Source organism: Staurois parvus, unplaced genomic scaffold (genome assembly GCF_062004578.1).
Source record: "Staurois parvus isolate SC_StPar_1 unplaced genomic scaffold, SC_StPar_1.0 ptg001132l, whole genome shotgun sequence".
Taxonomy (NCBI): domain Eukaryota; kingdom Metazoa; phylum Chordata; class Amphibia; order Anura; family Ranidae; genus Staurois; species Staurois parvus.
Genome location: NW_028318928.1, coordinates 668950 through 689557, shown reverse-complemented (window position 1 = coordinate 689557; position 20608 = coordinate 668950). Strand labels below are relative to the sequence as shown.

Genomic DNA, 20608 nt, shown 5'->3' with positions numbered 1-20608 from the left:
GTTACCAACCTTTGCCTTGTTTGCTGACTATGCCTCTGCTTGATCCCTACCTGCTATATCTGCTATTTGACCCTGAATTGCTCAACTCCTGGTGGGGTGATCCTGAGGACTGCAACCTTGTGTTAACATGCAGCAAAACCCATCTCCACAATCAGGAGCTATGGTGAATACCAGTTAGTACATAGACCCCACACCTTGGGTGATCCCGCGTCATCCACCAGGATGACCTGCTTTTATCCCTATCCTGCTGGTAAGTGGAAATCTCTTTACTATTCTAGCTACTGGTCTCTGAGCCTGACCATGACACAAAGTGATCCTGCCAGCCAGTGCCTCACATACACCTTCAAATTAGGATGGAAAGGCAGATGTCTTTGTCCAAGAACAGCATAAGCATTCTTGCACTGTATGTTACATGTATATGAGCGCGATGACTTGCACACTGAGGTTTACAGGAAATTCACCCACCCAGACCATTATCTTCTCCTGGACTCCTGCCACCCATTAGAATACAAACTGTGGGTTATTAGAACTATGCAACATCAGGCTGAAAGGGTAACAACAAACAGAAAGTTTATAGAAGAACACAAGCGTTTCATCCAGGCTTTTGTTACCATGTCCACAAGGCCAAGCAAAAACACAGGACCATCAAACAAAGTAGCTTAATATATGGAATGTCGGAAAAAATCAGAAGCATCATTATCAAAAATTCAATACACCGTGTCAAGACAAGCCCAGCAATACACTGAGACAGCAACATGTACATCCAAAAGACCAAACCAAACATCCAAACACAAGTAAATGGTACTGTATATGCAATGCAGTGTGGCGAGGAATACAAAAACCTGTACATTGGGGAGATGAAGCAACCCTTTAACAAACAAATCGCCCAATATAGGAGGGCGATATCTATGACTCATTGAGGACAATGAGGTGCACATTTTGGACCGAGAAGACTGGTTCATAAGTGGTGTTAGAGGCAATCTACGTTAAACTGAAACAACCATCAAAGAACAGAAGTTAGGGCCTTCAAAACCATCTGTCTTCCACATATAATGGTGTTATAACATCTCTACCCTGGCCTTCTGACAACAATCCACACCTTCAGCAACGTTTAACACCCAAGAAGCCTTTCTGACAGCAAGCATGTGATTATATAACTAGAACAGAGGAGTTCCACAACTTTTACACCTCCAATCCTCTTCATGGATAATCAACATCTACCTATTTGAACTGAAGAAGTGGCTTGGTTAAGCTATGAAACCTCAACATTACAAAACAAGTTTAGTTGATTGTGTGATTGTGACTGCTACTAGTTAGAAAAAGCTGAACAAAAACAGACACACCACTCCAAATGAGACAGTGTAAGGTATGAAGGTGCTAAAAACCCAATGCATGTCACAAGGTGCCGGTCCGGTTCGTGGATGGGAAACACAAGATGACTGCACTCAAGTGTTGAAGCACTCCAAAAAACTTTTTTGTAGTTCCATAAAAGCACACAATATCATGTTTCAACAAGTAGGGAAATGGTAAACCCATTTCACACTACCAGAGCTTACTCATAGGTAAGTAACATCAGTTATGAATAAGCACTTGTAGTGTGAAACAGGTTTACTGTTTCTCTGCTTGTTAAAGTGTGATATTCTGTGTTTTTGTGGAACTACAATAAAGTTTTTCGGAATGCTTCAACCATTGAGTGCGGTCATCTGTTTTCCTTCTATACTACTAGTTATACCATTACCTAGATAAAGAGAACCTTCATAGACACCTCTACTCCTATTTTCACATGTAACTTAGTAGCCAAACCTTCTTATTAGTCTCAGCTATGCAAGCACACGCCTTTATATATGTGAGTTGACTGACATTGAGAACTCTCTCACTTCTGCTGTGGGAGCCTGCTGCTAGGTGAAAAGGCTGACCACGGACAGAACACTAAAAAGGAACCCATTACGGGGCGTCCTGTAAATGAGAAACTGACATGAGCGAAGTTAGTGGCTTGGAGAAGCAGACGTTTTGTTTGTTTTTTGCTATGGACTTGCTTTACAAATCCCAACTGCATTGAAACTGTGTTTGCTGCCTCGCTGAATAAAAGTGCAGGACAAACCTGCTTCCACTCTTCTTGGGTGTCCCTGTCTTGTGCATGGTTTACTCTCACTACCAGTTGAGTCTGTCCCCTTTCTGACTAGGGTTGCTACCTCATCCCTTTAAAACCAAACACATATGAATTACACAGGTTCTGTGGCTGATTAAGGTGGTCATTAAACTCACTTAATGCCTTATCTTCATTAAATTAGCCTCAGAACCTGTAATTAATGTGTGTTCGGTTTTAAAGGGATTAGGTGCCAATCTTATTTCTGACATATATATTATATGAAAGCAAAAACAGAACTGTTTGGCCAGTGATCATAGAGGATGACACAACCAACATGTCTAGGAGTCATAAAATTTAAACCTGGCACTGGTCCCAGGTACAGAAAAAAACATGTTGACTTACGCATTTCATTAACGTTCCAAATCAGTCACATCCTGAGGATCAGTGACCACATACATAAGCATTCCGGTTATCTACTAGAAGCAAAATTATTGCCAGCAGCAGCTGATCAGTCATCCTGTTTAAAGTGAACCTGACTTTTGGCCTATTCCTGTTAGTCTACATTTGTCTAAGCAACATAGGCATGAAGCCTATAAAACACTCTTCAACTGCAGTGCAGGTGTGCTGAATACAGATTATAAATAAATGTTGACTCATTTTAAACACTTTTTACCAACATTTTTAAAATTTTTGAACATTTTAAAATCACCTCCCCCCCCCCCAGAAAATTACTTAAAGCAGCATTAAACCCAATATCAAAAATGTAATATATTGCAGCCTACAAATTCTTAGATGTGGTGGCTGCATTCATTTCCCTTTTTATTTCCTTTATTTCCACCTGGTGATGTTGCCAGTAAGTTTGCTATTTTTCAACTTCCTTTAACAGAGCAAGCTGTCCAGCAAAAGTGGCAGTTAGAGGGTTGTGACAAACCATTTAACAAGGACAGGGGTGATACCTAACATGTGTGGCTCAATTGCTGTTTACATACATGTGAGCACCCTACATGCACTTTGGCATTTGAGCATGTGCAAAGGACAAGGGAGTGCTTTCAAAAAAATTTGTGCGTTAGTTACATTTATTTTAATTTATTTATTTAACATCTATTAATATATTTTTTTCATTTATCAATAACGTTGGGGGCTCACAGGGAGGGCTAACAAGCTGCCATTCTGATCCAGTTTACCATGGTCCCAGGAGAACAGGGGAGAGCCTGGGAAGCACAGCGGGGGTGCTTTAAGGGATTCAAAAGAGTTTTTCAATGACTGTCAAATGCTGTGTAATCGATTGCTGAATCTAATGCCTCTTAGACTAGCATTTACAAGCAAAGAACAATGACCATGTTTTTAGAGCCTAATGTGGTACCCGCAAGTATCAGCACAAGCTTTCTGTTGGGGATAGTTCACATGCGTGGCTTTACTGCCACCCCTCTGATAAATGGCCTGTGGAGGGCGTTTGACAGCTGGCGAGGAAGCAATCCGTTGCCCCTCACTACGTCCTTTAATCCTCAAATCATCAACTCACCTTGTCACATGCGTGTGCATAGCACGCAATTGCAGACCATTTGCATGTGTGGCTGCATGCCCTGGTTTAAGTGAATGGTCATGAAGCAGTAAAACCATGGCTTAACCACCTGCTTTTATTTTTCCCCGGCCTCCCATGTGCATGAGCCCTTGCTGTTGCCAACTTTGTATATTTAAGGGCTCATTCACATGGGCAGAAAAAACGCTGGATTTAGATACGCACTGTGCATAATTTTGTGTGCATCCAAATACCTCATCTGGAATACGCAGTTCAATTTTGGGCACCAATTCACAAAAAGAACATTGGGGAACTGGAGAAAGTACAGAGAAGGGCAACCAAACTGATACGAGGCATGGAGGAGATCAGCTATGAGGAAAGATTAGAGGAACTGAATTTATTCTCTCTTGAGAAGAGGAGATTAAGGGGGGATATGATCTCAATGTATAAATACATCAGTAGTTCATATAGTGAACTCGGTGTAGAGCTATTCACCCTGAGGCCATCAGAGGACAAGGGGGCACTCTTTACGTCTGGAGGAATAGAAATTTAATCTCCAAACATGGAAAGGTTTCTTCACAGTGAGAGCTGTGAGAATGTGGAATAGACTCCCTCAAGAGTTGGTTCTGGCCAGCTCAGTGGATTGCTTTAAAAAAGTCCTGGATTATTTCTTAGATACACAGAATATAACTGGATACTAACATTTATAGGTAAAGTTGATCCAGGGAATATCCGATTGCCTCTCGGGGATTCAGGAAGGAGTTTTTTTCCCTGCAGGAGCAAATTATATCATGCTTTGCTGTTTTTTTTGCCTTCCTCTGGATCAACTGTGGGTATAGGATTAGAACTTTTTTTTTTTATGGTTGAACTGGATGGATTTTTGTCTTTTTTTCAGCCAGACTAAATATGTAACTATGTAACATAGTTACATATTTAGCTCTATAGTAATCAATGATCTCATACTCAGCTGCCCATAACTGCAAAAATGTACGCTGCGGATAACTAAGTAAGTAGGACACCTCTGCATCCAGGGCCACACAGATCTGCAGGTTTTTTCAATGAACACGTGTAAACGTACATAAATGCGCCTAAATATGTACATGCATAAATGTACAGCCATTCATTTGAATTAAAGAAGAATTGTACACCTGTAAATGCTGTATGCAACTAAACATGTCTCGTACTTTATATAAGTATTTTCTGCCAAATCTTTTGCCAGCAAGAACCTGTGTTCATGCAGAAAATATGCATACTGTAGGCGTTGTGTGAATAGACCCTAAATCTATTACCTTCTCTACAAGCCTCTCTGTCTTCTTAAGGGAACTGCGCCTCGGCCCCCTTTCAGCTACTGGTGAGCTTGCGGTCTGCTCGCTCACTTTGCCTGTGCGCTTTTCTTCTTGCTTCTCGGCCTCCCTCAGTTTGTGCTCAGAGTTCAGACAGTCATTGTGGTACAGCTGGTAGGTCTTCACTGCCTACGGATAAAAGATATAAGATAAGTGATCAATCACTACGCAATAGAGGTGAGTCAGCCAACAGCACAAATGAGTCAAAGCTATAAATGATAAACCTGTTTATTAGGTAAATGTCTAAAAAAAAATTATAAAGCGTATTAGCAAAAAAGTGTGTTTGTGTGGTTTGCAGTGCTATCATGTATTAATGTCTACAGGTATTCTGGGTCAGCAAAACCATGGGATGCTTAACAGTGGACTCCAAACTGCAGTCTTTGGGCCAGATGTGGCCCTTTGCTTGCCTTTATCCATCCCTTGGGGTATTATTCCTCCCACTGACACCAATGATAGGGTAATGCTCCCTCCACTGACACCAACAAGGAGGCAATATTCCTCCCACTGATACCAACTATGGGACACTATTTCTTCCACCGATGCAAAGGTTCAGGCACAATTCCTTCCATTGATACCAACGATGGGGCACTATTACTCCCACTAACACCAATGATGGGGCTTTATTACTCCCATTAACACCAATTATCTTCCACTGATATCAAGGATGGGGCACTATTCCTTCCACTGATACCAATGATGGGGCGTTATTCCTCCCACTGATTCCAATGATGGGGAACTATTCCTCCCACTGACACCAAGCATGGGGCAATATTCCTCATACTGACAAAAGGTGCTATGTAATTTATTTATTTCTACTGACCACAAAGACTGAGCCATTGTCTGCTCCCATTGAGGCTGGGGCATTATCTACTCCCACCGGCCACAGTCCAGCCCTCATAAAGTCTGAGGGACAGTAAACTGGCCCTTTGTTTAGAAAGTCTGAAGACTCCTGGACTATTCTAGAATTATAGTGGGAAGAAGAACAGAGTAAGCAGCCTGAATATTTACGGGACTCCAGCCAATCCCTGGGAGGTGTGCATAGTACGTGGTTGAAGAGCCTATTTATAGTCTATGGCCTGGTGCAGAGCAGCAGAGCTCCTGCTGGAGGAGACCCCTGTGCAGGGGCCCTGCCCTTGGGCAGGAAGTCTGAAGGTGCCACTAAGAGGATATTGAGGCCCCAGCTAAATCTTAGCGGGGGGCCTATTCGCAAGCTTAGTTCTGGAGTCAGTTTGTGAGAAGCTCACTGGACAGAACCAGGATTAGAGTCAGGTGTATGATTAAATATACCAAGCAGGTGCTAATGATCAATTTCATATCTAGGTTGAAGTGCAGTCATTAACTGAAACAAAACATCTGTGTAGGAGGCTTAAAACCGGGTGAGGAACAGCCAAACTCTGCTACTAAGGTGAGGTCGTGGAAGACAGTTTCATGTCACAGGTCATACACCATGACAAGACTAAGCACAGCAACAAGACACAAGATAGTTATACTGCATCAGGAAGGTCTCTCCCAGGCAAAGACTTCAAAGCAGATTGGGGTTTCACGATGTGCTGTTCAAGCTCTTTTGAAGATGCACAAAGGAATGGGCAACTTTGAGGACCATAGATGTAGTGGTCTTCTCTAGATACCTGATGAAAGGCTGTGAGTTAGGTTGCAGAAATATAAAAAAAAAATTCATATTCACTTTTGCACTTTCACCTAAATAAATGTGCCACGGGAATGTTTTTTTATTATTATATTGGTGGATTTGTATATTGGCTGAGAATAAGCTCTTTACTTTTTCTATGTAACACACAAACAGCAAGAATCTGATGGGTATTTTCTTTTTAGGTTAGTAAACCCCTCCATACAATGTCTTAGCCTGACACTTATGAAACTAAAATATCCAATTCATCCAAGTCACCTAATTGACTATTATTTCTAATAGCATGCTCTGGCCTGGTCTTTAGACATAAAGGGGTTTATTTACTAAAGCTGGAGAGTGCAAAATCAGGCTCGTTTCTGAATAGAAACCAATCAGTTTCCAGGTTTTATTGCCAAAGCTTAAGTGAACAAGCTGAGGTTAGAAGCTGATTGGCTACCATGCACAGTTGCACTGATTCTGAGTGCTCCAGTTTTAGTAAATCTACCCCAGAGTGTTGCCCTAAAGAACTGACCACCAGAATTAAACAATTGCTTCTCTGTACTGTATATATTCACAGCTTAACTCAAAGCAGACCTTGGATATGCCCCAACACACAAGCCATTGTTATATATTTTGTATTTTAAATGTGGCGACAAAAAGTAATGTATATGAGTGTTGACCAATCTGGCTGAAGTCAGTAGGATTGGGTGACAAAAGGGATGTCGAAGAGCATGGTTGGCCACGGAAGGAAAGATGTCTTCCCCTTGAATGAAAGGTAAGGAGACATCTGGCAATGTGGAATCACAATACTCTGCCAACATGTGAAAAGCTTGGATGATTTTAAGAAATTGTCTTTCTGTAACGCTGGCAGCCTTTCATGGGCATAGGTGCCTCTTATCACTTTCTAGTTGTCACAAGTCAAGCTTGAATTGGGAGCACCAATAACAGAAAGTGTCCTTTTCATGGTCTACCTATTTGCGTTTGAAGTATATTTTGGAAATGACCTATGATTTCTGTGATGGTGAGGTGCCATTCCACAATGTAAATAGAGGATTCTCACCCAGGAAGGTTGAGGGATTCCATGGGGTTTGCTTAATTCAGAGGAAATGGGTTTTTCCATTTCCTGATCAGTTGGTAAAACCTGGTTTGGGATCTGGTGCTCAGATATTTCAAAGTGATTTGGGAGGGATGAAATTTCAAATCCTGGGTCCTGGTTTTAGGAACAACTACTGCATTGATTGTACAGGTGTGTGCTGTGCTTTAAGTAGTGACCTGACTAAAGTTTTGGGCTCCTCACCCAGGAGTCAGGAGGGAAACAATGGCCTGCTAGCTATTCAGACAGTAGGAGACAGACGTGGGCCTGATATGCAAGGTCAGAGTGGCAGTGTTATAGGTACAGTGCTGTGAAAAAGTATTTGCCCCCTCCTGATTATTATTTTTTATATATATGTCACACTTAAGTGATTCAGATCATGAAACAAATTTTAATATTACACAAAGATAACCCGAGTAAATACAAAATGCAGTTTTTAAATGATAATTTAATTTATTAAGGGACAAAAACTGTCCAAACCTACCTGTCCCAGTGTGAAAAATGATTTGCCCCCACCCTTTGCTAAATCATGAATGAACTGTGATTACCCACAATTTTTGGAAAGTTGTGTTAACGTGATAAAACAAACTTTTTGTTTTCTCAGAATCTTAATAAGTTCTTAAGTTCTCTTTTATATCCTGGAGCTTGGAGGCTAGATCCACAGATTTCTCTCTCTCTCTCAACACTAAAAAGGTGTAAGAACTGGCTGTTTATTTTGGGTAACCTAACCCATTGTGGAGGGAGGGCACTCTGTGAGTCAGTAACTGACCTGAATTTAGTAGCTGGCTTGGAAAGGCACATATTTTGTTTGTACAAGAAAAAAAAAAGGAGAGAAATACACTCCTCAAAATGTGGGACTTCATAGGTGCAGAGTCATTCAAAATAAAACAATCAAGATTTCTTAAATACATAAAGTTTAAAAGTCAGTTAAAAAAAAAACAAAAAAAAACCAGAGTAAATTGGAGGTTTTGATAAAGTACACTCTCAGACATGATAGTTCCAAGTAGCATATATATATATATATATATATATATATATATATATATATATATATACGGTGTGATGAATCCCAACATGTTTCACCTGTCAGGCTTCTTCAGGGGACAAAGTTACACTGTGAAGGAACAATGTCACATAGGTCCAAAAAGGCCAATTGGAAACAACAAAGTGGTTGTATCAGGTTGTATCTCCCGCTCACCTAGACAAAGGGCAGCATATGGTGTGCTACAGGAAGAGCGCAAAGCAGGAACCTATTTGTTATCCACTCAGGGAGCAAACCCCACCAACATTGAATCCCACTGGATAGAACAAATAAAAAATGTGATGTACTGGTAAAGAAAGGAACAATCAATCACTGTAAACTTCCATTTAGTTGACCTCAAAACAATGAACAGCGTGGTGCCCCGCCAACAAAAACAACTAAATGGAGGTTTACATTGATTGACTGTTCCTTTGTTTACAATGACATGGGATGTTTCATTCCTTTTTTCTAGTGGGATCTAATGTTGGTGGTGTTTGTTCCCTGAGCAGATAACAAACAGGTTCCTGCCTTGTGCTCTTCCTGCAGCACACCATATGCTTCCCTTTGTTTAGGTGCTTGGGGGATTCTTGGATTTACCTGGCTCTAACCTGATCAGTAATATCAGCTAGACATGTCTCCCGTGGGCTCTTCAGACCAGATCCCCAGATAAATCCCTTGATCAGCTCCAGCAAAGTTCAATAGATTAAAACCCCCAGCTAACCGAGCTGGGACCTAAATGGGCAGATAAAAAGCACAGCTGGACTTCCTAGAAGGGCAGTCGCCCTTCAGGCTGGGATCTTCTCCTTCTGGACAAGAACCCCTCTGCTCCAGTCCTCAAACTATTTATGCTCTCTTCTGGCCACCTACTGGGCACTATCCCCCAAGGATGGAATGGGACCTTATAAAAATTCAGGTTGCCTTCTGGACTCTCCCAACTCACTACATTCCAGAACCCTCCAGAAGACAGGGTAAAGCAGTGAAACCTGCAACAAGTGAGACACAGAACAGCCCAAAATAATCATAAGCTGTTCAACTGATTACAGTAGAGCTAAAGAACTAAATTTACCTAACATAACTAGCAGCTTAACTAGGAGGATGCTATACATGCACACACACATGCACAAAATGAGTATTATTGTACAGCAACTCAAACTTGAACTTATTTGTGAGAATTTCTCTGGCCACAATGGAACACGAAAGAAGACAAATGGAACCAATACTGCAGAAGTTATGACTCTAACTTTTCTTTGATTACTGATTAAAGCAATACATTTAGTTTTCAGTTACTGAAAAACTGAGAAGTAATAGTCATAAAGATAAAGAAGTGAATAGGGAAGAAGTGGATGTAGCACAGTAGACCGAAGTTCAGTAACTTATATTATGGAATTGTTCCAATTTTGGTTACTGAACCACAATGATGACTGCACATGACCCTACATCTCAAGCATACATAATGAATAACAAAATCCATTTATATATTATGAAACTACACTACATGCTATGAAACTATAAAAGAAAAAACTATTTTAGGGTTCTATGTACATGAATGAAGCACACCCATAACTATGACATTCAGTATTTCTCATGCTGAATTAATTGCTGGTGCCATTTACTTTTAGCGTTCCTGCCACCCACCCTCGATTTGGTTGTGCAGATATACAGAAATTTTCCAATATTCAGTATTCACATACAGCTAGTAGTCCTTCTTGCATCCAGCATAACTGAATGCAGGCTTCGATGTTTAGGCATTGGGCGCTGCATTGTGGAGGGTATGGGGGACTTGACAAAGGCAAAGTCACTCTAAAACGCATTTCATAGCAATAGACTCTATGGTTTGAAAGTGGGAGGGGAAGATTTTTTCCTTCTCGTCAGTGAGGTTCCCACTCTTCACCAAACCAGACATCACTGACTGCTCAAGCCACAAAGCCCCACAGCTGGTGGTGGTGAGTGGGCCCTCCATCAGCAGATGGATATGACATCTTTGGACCACAAGCAAGTACTGCGTCAACATTTATCCCTATTAATTAATGGTATTGTACAAGATTGATGCACTTGGTTTATTTTTTTATATCTCATGTGTTGGTGGCTACTCTCATCTGCTTACTTAAAGTTGCAAGAGCTGTGCTCACCACCTCACCCCATAACAGTAGACCTTCCCTGAACTAGTTGTATATAGTTCCTGATGTTGAGACATTTTATTGTAACTGTTCACTGTTTTGCACATTATATGGAGGAGTCTACACATATGCTCTATACTCAGTAGTATCAAATTTTCCACTGCCATAATAGACTTATGTGGCAAGCAGGATCGCCTTTATCAGACCTTGCAATTGAAATCATTGTATGATATGTATATAAATGCACCCATGGGGAAACAAAGTTAGAATATATACTTTAGGCTTCTTTCACACGGGTAATCTGATCAGGTCAATTTTTTAGGGGGATCTGATTGAAAGGTCCATGCGTTCCTTGTGTCCATTTACACCTGCCTACCTCCAGGTCCGATCAGGCTCGCTAGAAAAAAAATTGAAGACTGCATCCTCTTCCATATGGGTGGACTTAATCAGATCAGAGGGTAGTTGGGTGTTAACGGACAGCGGAATCCATTTACACCCAGTCGCCCATAGAGCAGAACTTTGTGTCCGCTCTGCACAAACTGAACAGACACAGACCTGTCATCTGCCAGCTCTGCTCTAATAAGCAGGGGATCAGCGGACAGATCTCCTGCTGTTCAAAACGGAGTCTGCCCCGTGTGAAAGGGGTCTTAAATCTTGGGAATGATGAGGACCGCAAATCTCAAGACACTGTGCTGGAGTGTTATCTCGTGAGATTTGGGGTACTTGACATTCCCCAGGTTCTATACATACAATATACTGGATTTATAAAGAATTTGGGGGCCCCAGCTAATTACCTTTCTATAATGAACAGAGCTTGCTTTCTCGTGCTAATAGACAATGTTTAGGTGGTTGCGCTTCCTCTTCTCCTCTGGGTTTTGTGTTTGCAGTTGTAGGTGAGAAAATCACTTCTGGTGATAATCCAAGAGAGGACCAGACTTCAAGTCCCATCACCCCTTTCTGTCATTGATAATGCTGTAGATTGCAGATGGCTCCAAGATTCTGACAAATTTGCTTTAAATGGGAGCAATCAATTGACAGCACATTCTAAGAAATGGTCCAACTAAAGCAAAGAGTCACCGGTCAAAAATATAAAGATACTAGAACTTCATGTAATGAGGGCTCCCTTTATATAGGATGGGCAGTGTCTGCATCCAACACAAATTCAAAGTGGGCACTGACCTAAGGATTACAACTGAATACATTTATTGAATTATGCAGGTAACCAATGTATTTCGAGGATCTGTGTTAACAACAAAAATGTTAAAATTGTAATGAGTGAGCACCAAACACACCGGAAAAGCAGATGAACAAACTGTAGCTATAGTAAGGTCACTGAAAGCAGAAGACAGAGATGACGTCAGTGAGAGACAAGGTTTGCTTTAAATATCTAAACCCAGCAAGAAAAATGTAATATATTCCAGTTTACCCCTCTTTAGATGTGTTGGCTGAATTAGTTTTAATTTTTTAGACTAAGAACATTTTCAGCAAGTACAGAAAATACCTTTTGATCTTACCAGAAATGCCATGTCACTTCCTGTACATTGAGCTGAAATCAAAACAATGCTATCTCTTCTTTCCAAGCTATCGTCTGTAAATTACATATTTCTCTATCCCCCATATAAAGGAGATGAAGTTAGAAAGTCATGTTTGCAGTCAGATTTAGGACCGCAGCCCAATGTGACACCCACAGATATAGTGGATCAGAGTGATATTAAAGGGTTTTTTTTGTTTTTTTTTAAATAACACGTTATACTTACCTGCTCTGTGCAGTGGTTTTGCGCAGAGCAGGCCTGATCCTTTTCTTCTCGGGTCCCCCACTGGTGCTCCTGGCTCCTCCCCCTTGACCAGTGCCCCCAATAGCAAACCGTTTGCTATGGGAGCACTACTTTGTGCTCACTCCCGAGTCCTGCTTGATGTGTCCAAAAGACACATAAAGCAGTGGTCCGTCCCCACCCCCTGCTCTCTCCTCACTGGCTCACTGGCTGTGATTGACAGCAGTGGGAACCAATGGCTCCTGCTGCTGTTTCTGCCAATGAGAAGAGAGAGGACTGGGACAGCTGAGGCTCTCGTGCACATCGCAGGATCGAGAGGGGGGCTCATGGGAGTATTGGGGGGGGGCTGTAGGGGGAGCAGCACATAGAAAGTTTTTTACCTTCATGCATTGAATGCATGAAGGTAAAAAAACCTTCAACCTTTAGAGCCACTTTAGGTGAGTAGTGTCACACTAGTATGGGAAGTGTCCTATTGGCAGGATTACCAAGTGAAAATGAAAAAAAAAAGCCAGAAAAAAAAATGTATGCAGCCGCCACATCCAAAAATTGTTAATCTGCAATATATCATATTTTCGTTTCTGGATTTAGAGTAGCAACATACAGTATATTTGTGTCTTTAAATAAAAATGGGATTTATTGTGGAACTGTCATTTGTATTGAAGTGCAGCGCTAAGAAGAATAAAAAGTCAATAGAGTGATAATCTGGTATCACAATGGTGTACTGTAGAGGTACGGAATCCCACGGCTTCCACTTTATCAGAATGACAGAAATGCGCACTCACCGGAAACGCATGGGTTATGCGCATGTGTGATTATGCATCACGGGCAATGGGAACATCAGAATCCAGGCAGCCAGGCGTCTCCCTCACGGTGGGTCATCACAGACTCCTGTAACAGGTCCGGGGGATCCCCTTAAGGTAAGCCAGTTGTTCCCTTCTCCAGGAAAAAACCTCCTCTCAGGATGGCAAAAGTGCTTTCTCTATGGGAGTGAAAGCTCCAGATAGGAGCCCCAGAAAACAAATGCCCAGAATAGTGTAGTATGTTCAAAATCTCAGGTTTATTCATCAAAATAGCAGCAGGGCAGTAAGCATATGGTACATCATGATATGTGAAGTACATAAAGTAAACAAATGCAGTACTGACCCCCAGTGGTGTAAAACGCCGGGCCTCCTCGTGGCTCCGGCGGGTATAAGACGTCACGCTCTGTGCAGTTCCTCCTTAGGCCTTTCGTGCTAGAGGCACATCATCAGAGGGGAGACTGCACAGGAGCTGTGCAGTCTCCCCTCTGATGATGTGCCTCTAGCACGAAAGGCCTAAGGAGGAACTGCACAGAGCGTGACGTCTTATACCCGCCGGAGCCACGAGGAGGCCCGGCGTTTTACACCACTGGGGGTCAGTACTGCATTTGTTTACTTTATGTACTTCACATATCATGATGTACCATATGCTTACTGCCCTGCTGCTATTTTGATGAATAAACCTGAGATTTTGAACATACTACACTATTCTGGGCATTTGTTTTCTGGGGCTCCTATCTGGAGCTTTCACTCCCATAGAGAAAGCACTTTTGCCATCCTGAGAGGAGGTTTTTTCCTGGAGAAGGGAACAACTGGCTTACCTTAAGGGGATCCCCCGGACCTGTTACAGGAGTCTGTGATGACCCACCGTGAGGGAGACGCCTGGCTGCCTGGATTCTGATGTTCCCATTGCCCGTGATGCATAATCACACATGCGCATAACCCATGCGTTTCCGGTGAGTGCGCATTTCTGTCATTCTGATAAAGTGGAAGCCGTGGGATTCCGTACCTCTACAGTACACCATTGTGATACCAGATTATCACTCTATTGACTTTTTATTCTTCTTAGCGCTGCACTTCAATATTTTAGTTTGACTGTTTATATTTAAGGCATTGTGGTTGCCTATTGTGTTCTAGCTGCTGACATCTATTAGAGCGCTCACTACCTATTTTATATGTCATTTGTATTGATTTTAACAATGAAACTGGGGAATAACATAATATTGTAGTACAGTTTCATGATATGTTAACAGGTTGTGCCCTCATTTAGAAATTCCCAATCATGCCCATAAACATAATGTAATCATCAATATCAATGTGGGTCTTCCAAGTGTAATCAGATTATTCCAAATTGTTTAATTTTTCATGTTTTCTCGATAAATGCCCATTTCTACAACTTTTGGTTTTTTTTTAATTTACGGTAGCAAAAAACTATAAAGCTGCTTTGATTTTTGGGAACACACATATACGGAGGAAAGAGTCTGAAAGGAGCCAAGAGACCCCATAGAGGGAAGAGGGATAACTCCATCCATCCATCCATACTCAGGAAAAGGATCTCTTGACAACGGCGAGACCCCCTTCTGGAAAAAGGAAAAAACTCCATTCATCCATCTGGGATAAAGAGATTTATCCATTTGTCCTATTCTGAGCCCAATTAAAGGGGCACAAGCCTGTATGACCTCACTTAACAGTTTGGTCATACACATCAGGTGAGAGCACAACTGGTGAAAGAGCACAGTATACATTTATAAATTTGGTGGACTATTTTATATATATATATATATATATATATACATATATATATATATATATATATTTTATTTTTATTTTTTTTTTATTGTTTTTAATATATATATTTTTATTTCTTTATTCTCATTTTTATTTTCCATTTTTTATATATCATAGAAGACACTATAGAATCACAGATTGTTTTGAGGATTCCTTTTGAGGACTTTATATGTGAAGATATGCATGCATTACTAGCGTGATTGATAATAATGGAAATATATTAGTAATCAGTTTATTGTTTTGCACTAATCAATTTTTTGTGTATATTGTTAGTGGAGCGTGACACAAAATGTTTTTTTAAAAAACTATAATATGAATGTATTTGGTACCTCAATCTCTCTGCAGCCAATCATGAGTTACTATCCAGTTCCCCTTCTCATTGATTATTTTCTCCCTTTTTTCCCCAAAAGTCTGCCCAGAGCTTGAGGTCAAATCATAGGCATCCCCTAAAACATGATTTTCCTTTTATTAGTTCAAATAAATGTAAAGGGATACGGAGGCTGATGCCTTTATTACAACACTGAAATTATATTAAAGGCAGACCCCTACAGCTTAGCAAATGTGATGACCTTTGAGAGACGAACAGATGTTAGGCCTTAGGACTGCGACTAGTGTGTCAGAGATAATAAACACGTATAACCAGGGTCTGGGCCAGATACCAGCAGGTCAGTGTGAAAACCTCGAAGGCTGAAGTACAAATGAGTAAGAATGCTTAGTGTTGCCAACTGGCAGTGGATGGCCCTAATCATGGTGCAAGGACTGAAAATGCCTGGTCTTCCTAAGAGCAATGTAGGCTACTCCCAGTGTGTGGTCCGAACTGGCAACCACAGGCAGACAAAGGAGGACACAGTCAGTGACAGTAGATAATGACAGCAAGATCCAGCACACAACACAAAACCCCAGAGAGACCAGACAGTCTTTACTAGCAGACAAAAAGGAAAGCTGGATTAAACACAAGGAATGGCAATTAAGGGAAACAAAGGGGAACACACTAAGCAATAATGATTATAAAGGGGACAAAAGGATACTAACAAGAATTAGGCAGGAACACATAGGATTGCTGGTGGGAGACATTAAACCCTGACTGGGCAACAGGAGACTGAACAAATTCAATTATTCAAACTGAAGGAATTTGATCAACAGGGCAAGTGGACAAAGAGGTAGCTGAAGGTCAATGACCAAGCTCTAATATAAGCGGAGTGTACACTGATGGAATTTCATTGGACATTTTTCATTGTAAGAATGTTATGGTTCATTCATTTTTATAATCATTAATGGGGTCAAATCAGAGTTCCTGTCGACTTCAGTGACGAAGAAATTCCAAGGAACGGGATGGAATTTATTTTTTCGAATGTATAAATTTCTATCAGTGTATGTGGTTTTTGTTTTGGAAAGTCCATTTATTCCAACATTGAACGTTAAAAGCCAACTATCTTTCAAATGATGCCTGATGAAAGAGCGCGTCTGGACTTATCTCGTCCTGCACATGCTCAGAAACATGTCGCATTTTGATGATGTCAGGCGCCACATGTGCTGATCCCGGACATCTTGGAGACTCTGCCAGGCTCCACCATCCATGCTGCATATGCACAACACCATCTGCTGGCAGACACTTTGGAGATTCTACCAGGCTTACCATCCATGTTGCACATGCACAGCACCACCTGCTGACAGACTCGATCGATCACCTCTCTGGATCAGACACACAACAGCATCTGGCTACATACGTATCACCCTCTTACCCATGAGCCTGTTTTTAAATTCTAAGATGTGAGTTACTACGTATCTTTCTATTAAATACCTTCACAGTACACACTTAGAGGCGCTGTGTTTCTTTGTTTCCCTTCTGCAGAGTTATGTTTCGTTCCTACACAGCTTGCCCTTAGTGCCTACTGGACTACCTTCACCCCTGCCCATTTGGAACTCATCAAACATACATGGACTGCCACACCATGCGCCTGTTATCCCTTTTGTATTGAAAATCCTCCAGCAAACTACTGCAAGAATAGCAGAGATAATAAATACCAAGGAAGGTCAAAAATAGGTGTACCAAGGAAAGGCACACTGCACAATTAGGACAGTGACATAGTGTAGTATACAGAACTGGAGCAAGCATTCAAAGTCAGAATTCCTTATCTCTACTCTGGATTCAGGTCAGTGACTCAGAAAGGAGATGTCAACAATGACAGCCTATGTAACTCTCTTATTATACATGTACAGGCGTACCTCGGTTTATGAATTTAATGCATTCTGCAGGACTTTTCGTACTGCAAAAAATTTGTAAACCAAAACGCAGTTTCCCATAGCAATGCATTGAAAACCAATTAATCCATTCCGGTGGTCAGAAAAAAGTTAAAAAAAAAAAAGTCTTTTATCTGTTCAAAACTCTTTATAAAGTGCACTTTGAAGGCATAAATACTGTACAGGGACATGATTAAAAATTAATTCGTAAATGCATTGAAAACCAATTAATCCGTTCCGGAGGTCAGAAAAAAGTCAAAAAAAGTTTTATCTGTTCAAAACTCTTTATAAAGTGCACTTTAAAGGCATAGTACTGTACATGGACATGATTAAAAAAAAATTTGTAAATGCATTGAAAACCAATTAATCCGTACGTATTGCGAAAAATACGTAAACCGAGCCATTATTTTCAATGGATTTTAATTCGTAAAACTGAAAATTACGTTAACTGAGGCGTCCATAAACCGAGGTGTTGAAACCGTGAAGTGCACAGAAGCACATGGATGAACAGATCCTAAGCAGAACTTCACACCAGTTTGGTTTCACACAAAGTGCTTAATCTGAAGGATATCACCCTAACCATTAAGCAATTTTGCAAAAGGCGAGTTTCTTCTTTGATGTCTGTTCATCTGTGCAAATCTGTGAATCTTCATAATAAATAATACGGATGAACAAGCCAAACAAGAGAATGAAGCAGTTTCATTTTACTGGAACTTTGTTGTACACACTAGGACCAGGCAAGATGTGACAGCCACAATCCTTGGAGTGTGGGGTACGTAAAGCCAGCTCCATTGTGGCAGCAAAGTTTCTGCGACTGGACACACGTTGTTGACATCTTTTCTGTGGACAGTGCCAAATTTTCAAGAAAACATTGTGTTTTTGGCAATATGGAGTTGGGAGGGCTGTTAAAAGAAACAGCCGTACAGATCTGCATAGGTAGAGTACAGTGGATTGATTCCAACACCACCCACCCAGCAGCCAAACTGCCACTGATGATGCTCCAGGTAAGCTCAACTTTGTACGACCAGTAGGTAACTAAACCCTGACACAGATGCACTTCTATGCTGACCAACAATGTACCCTCACACTTTACTGCACACTAGAAATAAGCGTAAGGTTGGACTGAAATAAAATTTGGTCTGAATTTTGCCTATTCGGCAAAGTAAATGGGATGTTCAAGCACTGCTCTCTAGCAACCAGTGACATATCCCCACCCAGCCCATTAAGCTGTCACCCACAATTCCCAGCTGGCAGATGTATGTAAACAAAGGGGATGTGATGATGGCTGCCATCAGGGACCCAATGGGTCAATGGCCATGGTCCAGTCAAATTTCAATCAGAGTATGGCCAGCTTTACTCATTCATATGGAGCCAGTATCTGCTGGCTGACCTTATTTTTAATATTAATTGAACCCCCACAACCATCGGGCCATGAAGACTTTATCCTCATCAACAAGGAGACAAGGTGATTTTCCAGGGGTGTTTCCCTTGTATGGTACTCTCCATATTGAGGGCATGTGACCCAGTATCATTCAGGCAGGGAGGGACAGGCCTTTCATAAGGTGGTATCCCCTGAAGATCCATACCAAAAGTGATATTTTAGAAAGAAAACGAACTTGCTGGTAATTTATATTTCTAGGCTAACTTTTTAAAAAAATAAAACAGCATGAGCTCCCTCTGCCTTCCCAGAGGTTACCTTAATGGTCTAATACAGGGTTTCTCAACCAGGACTCTATGGAACCCTAGGGTTCTCCCAGAGCTTACTAGGGGTTCCTTGAGCAATAGGCAATGTCTGCCTCTTAGATAAGTTCACCATTAGGACACCATTGCTCTTTTTAGCTATCTGTAACTGGATAATTCTCCTAATGACCACAAGTGTAAGGAGCATTCTTCACACTGACCATTACACTAATGTATCATGATTTGTAGATTTAGTAATTCTTAGCAAGGATTTCCTGAGACAGGAAAGTTATTTCAAGGGTTCCTCTGCGTTGAGAAAGGCTTGTCTAATATGTACTTTTGCAGGATCTCTATGCCCTTTTGTACAAAAAAGAAAAAAATAAGATGGCAGGGAAATGTACATTGTAATTTACAAGCAATTAAAATGTCATTTGTTTTCTAAATAAATACTAAAAGTAGCTTTTGCTGTAGTCAATTACATACATTGTACAGATGCAGCACTTCACATGAGTACCCATTTATTTAAACGATTTTGCATTTTAAATGTTTTACTTTAAGCATTATTAAAACATCTGCTCCCCACCAAACATTTTTGTATTAGTTCATGTTCCCTATAGCAGTGGCCAGCCCCCTACCCCCCTAACCCCCCCTCCTTTCCACTACCACCACCACCACCACTGAGGCCATTTGTTCACCACCACCGCTGAGGCCATTTGTTTGACACTTACTTGCCTTATTAGCCTTGAAAATGGCCAGAAATGATTTTAAAGATTCCATTTCAATTGACATCGATAGGGTACAGATTAATAATCAAAAATTTAATACAGACCCTCCCACAAAATGAAGCCAGATCAACCCATTTCAACTGACCACATTGCAATTAAGTGCTTCCTTACTGACTGCCACTGTATCCAAGTACACATTGTACTTCTCCACTGACAGCCACTGGTGAGTAATGACAATTTCAAGACGCCTCCTGTATGAAGAAACTAGTCGCATGCATTGCTCCAGTGTGATTTTGGCCCATTCTTTCACACAATCTTCAAATCTTGAAGGTCCGTGGGCTTCTCCTATGAACTCTGATCATTAGTTCTTTCCATAGATTTTCTATTGGATTCAAGTCAGGTGATTGGCTGGGCTTTATTTTCTTTCTTTTAAATCAATTGAAAGTTTTCTTGGCTTTGTAATTGGGATCATTGTCTTGCTGGAATGTCCACCCTTGTTTCATCTTCATCATCCCAGTTGATGGCAGCAGATTTTTATCAAGAATGTCTTGCTCCATTTTTCCATCCATCCTTCCTTCAACGATATGGAGTTTGCCAGTACCGTATGCTGAAAAACAGCCCCACCCCATGATGTTCCCACCTCCAATCTTTACTACTTGTTATGGTGTTTTTGGGGTGATGTGAAGTGCCATTTGACCTCCAAACATGGCATCTAAAGAGTTTAATTTTGATCAAATCTGACCAGACTATATTCTCCCAGTATTTCACAGGCTTTTCCAAATGTTGTGCAGCAAACTTT

General features: G+C 41.1%; 1 protein-coding gene across 2 annotated transcripts in view; it reads right to left on the bottom strand.

The window, feature by feature from the left end:
- The window catches only part of LOC149439379 (rho GTPase-activating protein 4-like), a 241110-nt gene that overhangs the window by 91994 nt on the left and 128508 nt on the right, over window positions 1-20608 (bottom strand). For both annotated transcript variants that reach the window (XM_089659101.1, XM_089659102.1), the window contains exon 5: window positions 4898-5080. In XM_089659101.1, coding sequence (XP_089515227.1) covers window positions 4898-5080 — 183 coding nt within the window. The remainder of the gene's footprint in view (window positions 1-4897; window positions 5081-20608) is intronic.